The sequence below is a fragment of the Drosophila nasuta genome, chromosome 3 (assembly GCF_023558535.2).
Source record: "Drosophila nasuta strain 15112-1781.00 chromosome 3, ASM2355853v1, whole genome shotgun sequence".
Classification (NCBI taxonomy): Eukaryota; Metazoa; Arthropoda; class Insecta; order Diptera; family Drosophilidae; genus Drosophila; species Drosophila nasuta.
In genome coordinates, this window is record NC_083457.1 from 8,659,509 (window position 1) to 8,667,827 (window position 8,319).

General features: G+C 41.0%; 1 protein-coding gene across 2 annotated transcripts; it reads left to right on the top strand.

Annotated features, from left to right (window-relative positions):
• The first annotated feature begins 270 nt into the window (after positions 1–270).
• Positions 271–6,693, top strand: LOC132791612 (cationic amino acid transporter 2). Of its 2 annotated transcripts, none has more exons than XM_060800613.1 (7): positions 271–551; positions 1,436–1,691; positions 1,774–2,058; positions 2,429–2,533; positions 2,606–3,409; positions 3,471–3,746; positions 3,830–5,804. In XM_060800613.1, exons 2-7 carry the CDS (start codon positions 1,451–1,453, stop codon positions 5,335–5,337), a joined length of 3,219 nt encoding a protein of 1,072 aa, XP_060656596.1. In that variant the 5' UTR covers positions 271–551; positions 1,436–1,450; the 3' UTR covers positions 5,338–5,804. The 2 variants fall into 2 exon arrangements, with proteins under 2 accessions (XP_060656596.1, XP_060656597.1); XM_060800614.1 differs by lacking the exon at positions 3,830–5,804 and adding an exon at positions 6,404–6,693 and having other exon boundaries at positions 328–551.
• The last annotated feature ends 1,626 nt before the right edge of the window (positions 6,694–8,319 follow it).

Consider the following 8,319-nt stretch of genomic DNA (forward strand, 5'->3'; position numbering starts at 1 on the left):
TCGTAAAACTTTGCCTCTGGAAACGTAACAGCATCTCACTCCCTCTTTCTCTTTCACTCGCTTTGTCTTTTGCCGGGTTACCTGCTAATTTTCATAGTCGCTCTAATTATACGCCCTCAAGCAAACTGCCGCGCCTCGCCTCCTCCCGCATTATCAACTACCTGACGCATTTGAAGTTTTTGTTATTTACCGCTCACCGTTCTCTCTCGCTCTCTCTCTGTTTTTGGGTTTATGTCTGTTATCAGTGTGTGATGCTCGAAGCGGTTTCTCTCGCACTCTCCCGCTGTTTGGAACATTGTCTTCTTATCTTAAAGAACAATTCGAATACTACACGACTGTAACTCAGACGCATTCAGAGCGCGAAGTCTGTCAGTTGTTGTCATCGGACAGCGAATTTCAATTCAATTGAATTCATATTCATCTTCACCATTCACATATTCGCAGTCAACAGCAGTGAGTAGACAAAACGCTCTCTTCGTCATTTATTCCAAGCAAATATTTGGCCAGAGTTTGCAGCAACTGCAGTGCAGTCGGCAACTGTTTCAAAGTTGGTAAGTCAACTAATTAAATACGCATATAAACAAGAGCATAAAACACGATATTATATAAATCAAACATAACTCTTCATTCGACACTGACAATGGCTGCCTCACCTCTTACTGGTTTTGCCTAGACCCAGTTAATTATCTTTATAATGAACGCGAATAAAAAAGCAACAAATATTCATATAAAGGAAAGAAGCAGACACTGAAATGTAAATAAAGAAGACAGAGGCAGCTAATAGTTAGGCATCTATTCTTATCAGTTCGCTTGCTTACTCATTGGATAAGAGGACCAAGCCCAGCGAAATTAAAAAACTGAAAACTGAAAACAGAAAAAGGGTTAGTCGTATTTCATCTAGACAAATTAAGCTAGCTCAACTTGAACATAATTAATTTATTGAATTAACTAAACAAATTACGTTAGATTACTACAAATAGAGCAAGAAGTCATCCAAGAAATCTTTTGCTATATTTAGAAATATAAATTTTCCGGTGTGTCTTTGTTATACGGAAAACTGACTATTTACTGACTACAATATATACTATTGACTTAGCCTCGACTTGCCATCGATTGCAAATTGAGCACAATAATTTGTACCGGATTGAATCAGGAGTTGTCGCCAGATGTGAATGCTATTGTGACAGTTTTATAGATAAGCGACTGGGACAACGAGTATATAACATAATATATAATATATTAAATGTGCATGATCTTGGCAGCTACAGCTGAGTGTTGAGAGGAGCTTCTTCTATGCACTTGCAGCGATGAATGAACCCAAAGCTTAGTTGAAAGATTGATGGCACTTTTTTTTTGAGCTAGACACTAATCACAAAAACGCAACACTCAAAGTTTAATGAACCTTCATTGATGTATTTTTTTGTCCCACCAACAGCAGATATCTCTGAGAATGGTGCATCAGTATTCGGCGTGGAAGGTGCTAACGCGTCGCAAACATCTCACTGCCGATGGCACCGAGGGCGAGACAAAGCTCAATCGTGTCCTGGGCCTCTGGGATCTCACAGCACTTGGCGTTGGCTCCACGTTGGGCGCCGGTGTTTATGTCCTCGCCGGTCAAATAGCCAAGGAACAGGCCGGACCATCGGTCATCATTTCATTTGCCATTGCCGCACTTGCCTCTCTACTAGCAGGTGAGTACAACAACAACAACAACAACAAAAACAACAGTTTGCCTCTTCATCGATTTATGGTTGCAATTGCATCTGTTGACAGGTATTTGCTATGCCGAGTTCGGTGCTCGAGTGCCCAAAGCGGGATCTGCCTATGTCTACAGTTATGTGTGCATTGGGGAGTTTGTTGCCTTTGTCATTGGCTGGAATCTGATACTGGAGTATGTCATTGGCACCGCCAGCGTCTGTCGTGGCATTAGCCTTTATTTGGACACGCTGCTCAACGACACGCTGAAGGAGACCTTTGCAGAGGTCGCTCCCATGAATGTTAGCTTCATGGGCAGCTACTTTGACTTTCTCGCCTTCGGTTTGGTCGTCGTTTTTGGCGGTAAGTTGTAAGGTTTTGGCTCTAATATTGAATTTCGCTTTTGAAGACACAATTAGCTTCGATATTTATATTAAAATGTAGCAGTTAGTTCTTATTATTCTAATTTGGAAACTTAGGCTCTTTATTAGGATAATAGAAAATGCAATTTTAACAAATGAAAGTATTTAAAATTACAAAAAAGACATTTCACCATTCAAATATGAAAAATTATCTAAAGTTTTTTTTTATTAAGAAATTTCAATTTGTTTTGACAAAATTATGTTTCCTAATTTGATATTCACAAAAAGTCTTTAACTATTTATTGCCCATTTGCAACTAAGTTTATAATGATTTGTCAAATTAATACATCAATCAATTTTCCCTTCCCTAGTTGCTCTGGCTTTTGGTGTGGAAACTTCTGCGATGGCTAACAACTTTGTCACCTGTGTCAACATTTTCATACTGGGCTTTGTCATCATTGCAGGCGCCATAAAAGGTAAGTCTAATAATCATATTAAATTAATAATCATTAAATTCTTTATTAATAAAAACCCTCTTTTCTGCACAGCCGACTTCAGCAACTGGACTGTGGATGCAGCTACAATAAATTCCACCAATGTCGGCAATGGCGGCTTCTTTCCCTTCGGCTTTGAGGGCACACTCCAAGGAGCAGCCACTTGCTTCTTTGGCTTTGTGGGCTTCGATTGCATAGCCACAACAGGGGAGGAAGTGCGTGAGCCTCGCAAGAACATTCCACGCTCCATTCTGCTTTCGCTGCTCATCATTTTCCTCTGCTACTTTGGCGTCTCTACAGTGCTAACATTGATGTTGCCTTATTACTACCAGGATGTGAATGCTCCACTTCCTTATGCCTTCGAGTATGTGGGTTGGCCCGTGGCCATGTGGATTGTAACCATTGGTGGCCTGGTTGGATTGCTGGCCAGCTTGTTTGGCGCCTTGTTTCCACTGCCCAGAGTCATGTATTCCATGGCTCAAGATGGTCTGCTCTTTCGCTTTCTGGGCAAGATCAGTCCACGCTTTCAGGTGCCTGTAACAGGCTCCATTGTGGCTGCTCTTTTTACAGCACTTATTGCGGGATTATTTGATCTTGCCCAGCTGGTGAGTCTACTGTCGATTGGCACCTTGTTGGCATACAGTGTGGTGGCCATTTCTATTACTATTCTACGCTACATGGAGTACACAGAGTCAGAGGAACACACGCATCAAGGCATCTCGGAGACTACTTCATTGACATCGCGCAGCGAACGCTTCACTTGGAGCTCATTGTGCACACAACTTTTCAATGTGCATCGCATCCCGGAACCCAATGCAATATCTTCGAGAATTGTGAGCGTGCTAACTATAATTTTCTGTGTGTAGAAAAACATTTCTCTCTGCTATATCACTTACTAATAAGTCTCTTTCCTTTACAGGTCTGCTTTCCTTGGGCCTGGGAGTGCTGCTAATGCAAAGCTATCCAGCGATTAGTTCTGGTCAAGCTTGGGCTTTGACTTTGCTCATACTTCTGATAGTGCTCATTCTCGTTGTGCTTCTACTCACCTGTCTGCAGCCAAGAGAGCCCAGGAGTCGCCTATTCCGAGTGCCCTTTGTGCCTGTGGTGCCTGCTATAAGTATCTTTATTAACATTTATCTAATGCTTCAGCTGGACAGCTGGACTTGGATACGTTTCGGTATATGGATGCTTGTGGGTGAGTCTTGCATGTTCACTTTTCCTTAGCTAGTTGTAGCTGTTGACTAATGCATGTTGAACTAAACTACTAACCAACCTTAGGCATACCCGTATTTATTGCATGCTGGTGTCTCTATGACATACGAAACCCCCATAAACGTAATCCCGAACGCATTGCCTTCTACAAGGCATTGAAACAGCCCAAAGAGCTGCCGACATTAACGCATTTGAATGGCAATGGCATCAGCTCCAAACTGAGCACATTAACAACTGAAACCCAGCTCGCTAGGAATTCCAATAGCTTGGATCAGATACAGAATCTGAGTGAGGTCTGTGATGAGCTGAAAGAGCGCAAGCATGCGAATGGCAAAATCTTCTATGTGGAGGATACAAAGAGCGAACATTCGCGCACAACTTTGCCACTGAATGATGGTGAATTGCGTGAGGATGAGCACTCGGTGATAGCCATGTTGGATGATGTGCTCGAGGCGGAGGATACGCAACAACAGCAGCTGGAGGAGCAACAGATTTTCTATCGCAATTTCAGCATTGATTCAGAGCTGTTGCCCAGCGTGATTGAGACAACAATTGTGGCCACGGTGCACAACAGCAGCAGCGATGACGATGACATTAGTCAACATTCGCTGGAGGAGGTGGATCGACTGCATGAATGCCAGATGGCTGCCAAGCAAATGCTGGACGAGATGTTCGACAGCGTTGCCTTCTACGAGCAGCTGCAGGCAGCAAAGCGTAGCAAAGAGCAGCAAGCTGAAGAAGCTGAAGCGATAGTTGAAGAGGCGACTCCAACTCTACTTCGTCCTCAATTGAAGCGTGTTCCTTCTGCAGTCTCAACAGCTTCACAGGCCTCGCTTAGCTCAGCTGTGGAAGATCCTTTGCATTCGGAAAAGTTTAAGAATCGATTGAGTCACCTCATTATGCATCCAGCCACACACGTGGCAAGGCGAAGCGAAGAGCCGCAGCCAGTTGAGCGGAGTCTGGATATAATCAAGCCCAAGGAGAAACCGACAAGGCCGCAACTGAAGCAATCGAAAAGTGAAACTGATGTCCGGCTGCTGTTGCTGAAGGCCATACGAGAGCTGAAATCAGACAGCGATGAGGAGACGGAACATGGCACAGCTGATGGTAACGGTAATGCTAATGGTGATAAGGCAGCAGCAACTGCCGCAGCGCCTGAAGCTGGCAGCCATATACCGCGCCCACCGAAATTCGATCCGGTTTTGTACAAGACCATAAACAGCATTAGTTTGCACAAACAGCGACCTAGTTTAAGCCGAGAGCTTGCCGCCGCCGCCGATGATGCCAAGAACATGAAGGTAGTATCTGCAGACACAACTCTCCCCGCATCCCTTGCCACTGCATCCACAGCCACATCCGAACCGGAGTCGGCAATTGCAACGGCAACGGCAACGGCAGAAGCAGAGCCTGAGCCGGTGCTATTCAAAGCGAAATTGGAGGCCATATTGCAACGAGGTCCCTCGCATCGCCTGCAGCAACGTCCGGGATCGGGAGCAGGAGCTGGAGCCGGAGCGGATGCGGCATTGCGCCGACGGCCGCAATCGACGTACATCGAGGAAATAGCAATTGAATGAGCCCAAAGAGGCTGCAATTTTGTAGCATACTGTAAAACTAGACTACACACACACACACACACACACATAGACTCTACTAATGTAATCTAATGTTAAGTAGTTGTTGCTCTATAACTGTAGTTGTAGTTGTAGTTGAAGCTGTATTTGTAGTTGTAGTTGTGTTAGCTGTTAGCTAGTTAAATGGAAGCAATAGTAGATGATAAGTGCAACATTGGGAGGCAGCAGCAGCAGCAGCAGCAGCATTGGGGAAATGCGTAAAATTCAATTGCATTGCATTTCTCGAATTTGCGAAAATATTTCGAAAATTTTGCAACAGTCCCACCAAAGCCAATTACAGCGATGTGCAAGTGCAGCGCGAAACCTGATGAGTGGCAGTAAAAGTAGGAAAGAAGCTAATGAAGATTTATGTCTATATGCCAATGGAACAGTCAATAAGGCTTAAAGAGAGAACTAAACAGTTTTTGTTAAACTTTTCTGTTGAAGTATTAATACGTGTATTGATAAAATATTTCCCAAATACTGAGAAGTTACATCAACGAATTAGCTGCAATCAGATTGAATTGAATTCCTCGCTAATATTAACATTGTTTAAACATATTTATGAATTGATAACCAAGTTACGTATTATATTTAAGACATATATGTGATAGAAAGCTAAGAATAACAGGCAAAATATTTTAAAATAATATTGCATTAACCAAGTTAATTTCCCAAACATTTTCAAATACTAAACTCAACAACTACATATGTAAACAATTTTTCTGCCTTATTTACAGATTAACATTAAATTAATGTTGTTAATTCAGTTGCAAGTTATTACAAATTTCCCCTAATCGCATGTGTTGCATGATGCTTTAAGTATTATAAAGTATGTGAAGTAATTCTGATACGATTTTTTAGAATGATCATCGAGTCAATTGAATAAATTTTCGAACGATTTATAAGAATGATATTACAAGTTGCTCCCAATTGCACGTATTGCATGATGCCTCAAGTATTATAAAGTAGTTTAAATCGAGTCAGTTGAATTAATTCTCAAGGTATACACACTTTGCAATTATTATAGGTCTCTCCATATACTTTTTCTATGGCCTGCCCAATAGCTATAGAGAAATGAGAAGACAACGCTCCGGCTGGCAGAAGCTCAGATATAGCGGAGAGTTTTAAAAGAAAAGAAACCGAAAAACAGAAACGATCTAAGGGGAAATACAAAGCAGCGACAAAATAGAAGCACAATCAAAACTTGATAATTACATAGATGCACTATGTTCTAAGGCAATTTGATAAATGTGAACAATTTGTTGTTATAAATAAAAATCTAGTTGTAATTAATAAAAGTCAAATGTCTCTATACCTTTTGCCAACACGAAAAAAGAAATGTCGAGAGCAACTGCAACACTTCCGGAAATATAAAGAAAGAGAGAGGATGAATACAAAGCTATATGGAACCCAAGACGATCGTGAGCGTTGAGCTGGATGTTTATTAATAACTCATGAATAGATCGACGTTTGTCGTTTAATTCCCGAAGGTCTTGTCTTCCACTGACTTTGATAAATTAATTGATGTCGGCTGATCGTTACAGATGGCGAGGAAAGAGAAAGAGGCAGCGTGTGCCAAGTAGTTTACTCATTCCCCTTTGCATTGATTTTGATTAGACTGAACCATCCCCTTGGGCACTTTCCCTTTCACCCAATCGATTTTGAGACAACAGAAGGCTGACTGACTGCCTGATTTATGCCCCCCGTTTTGGGCTGGGCATTTCTCTGGTCAGGTTGATGCTGATGTTGATGTTGCCAGAGATTCCACAGTTGAGATTCCCGGACAAAAATTTGTATAACCACAAGACAAAACACAAGAGGCGAACAACTGGCGACTCTTTGGCGTCTTCGAATTTGGGGGATGGACTGACATTTTGTGCTGTGTAAGTGTAACAAATTGTAATCGTATTTGGCGGCATCACTGACGACGTAGACGACTCTCGATTCTCTGAATCTCTGTCTGGCTGAAGGGCGGGACTCTGACCCCCCTTGCTTTATTATTATTAACTTTGTTATGGTACACAGTAGTCGCGTAAGTCTCTGAAGTCTCTCACACAACTCCCGCAAGACCCGCTTGTCTCTTGTCTCTCGTATGATGGTGGTTGGTTTTTGGGTTTGTTTTGGCTTCTTTGTGCCACACTTGCTGTCCGCCCCCTTTATCTAGTTGAGCGACCAAATAGTTTTATGGCATATTTATGGGCGCCAAAACTTAAAGTCTCTGTCGTCTCCCGGGCTAAGACTTTAAGACACTTCGAGCATCATCCACATGCGACACTGTGACAAATTGCACAACCCAAAACTAATTAACAGAGCTGCGCAGCGCATTACATTCAATACAATATAAGTGGAAGCTCTCGCATTTCTCTTCCTCTGGCAGTCTATACACTTTTCTCTTTTCAGAAGTTATGCTTTTATTTTTACAGGTTACACAGCAAAGCAATTATGCTTATGATATGCCATGATTAATCATAAAAAATCAAATTAAATGCAAGTTAACTACACCTGTCGAAAAGCGGTTAAGAAAGAGATCATTATTAATCGTAGAAATTTTAAAGGTATTTATTTTATAAAAAAATTGAGAAATGAAAAGAAATTATATATAAGGTGTAGGATATAATCATATAAATTTAAAAAAAATGAAACATTAATAATAATATTATTATTTTTGTATATTAACATAAATAAATGAAAAAATATAATAACTAAAAAATTAAGTTTGGTAAAACATTTTATGAATAGAATTGAGTAAATGAGTTAAAAGAGTTCTACAAAAAATAATATAAAGAACAAGACATTTTTATTTGGTTGAAAAGCTCAAATGTTCTATAACGAAAATAATAAATAGAGCCGCATTTAAGGAATGTTTTTCAAAAGATTTGAGCAATGACTAAATTACTAAGTAAATAAGTAAAAATGAAAGTAATATAGTAAACAGTTGACTAT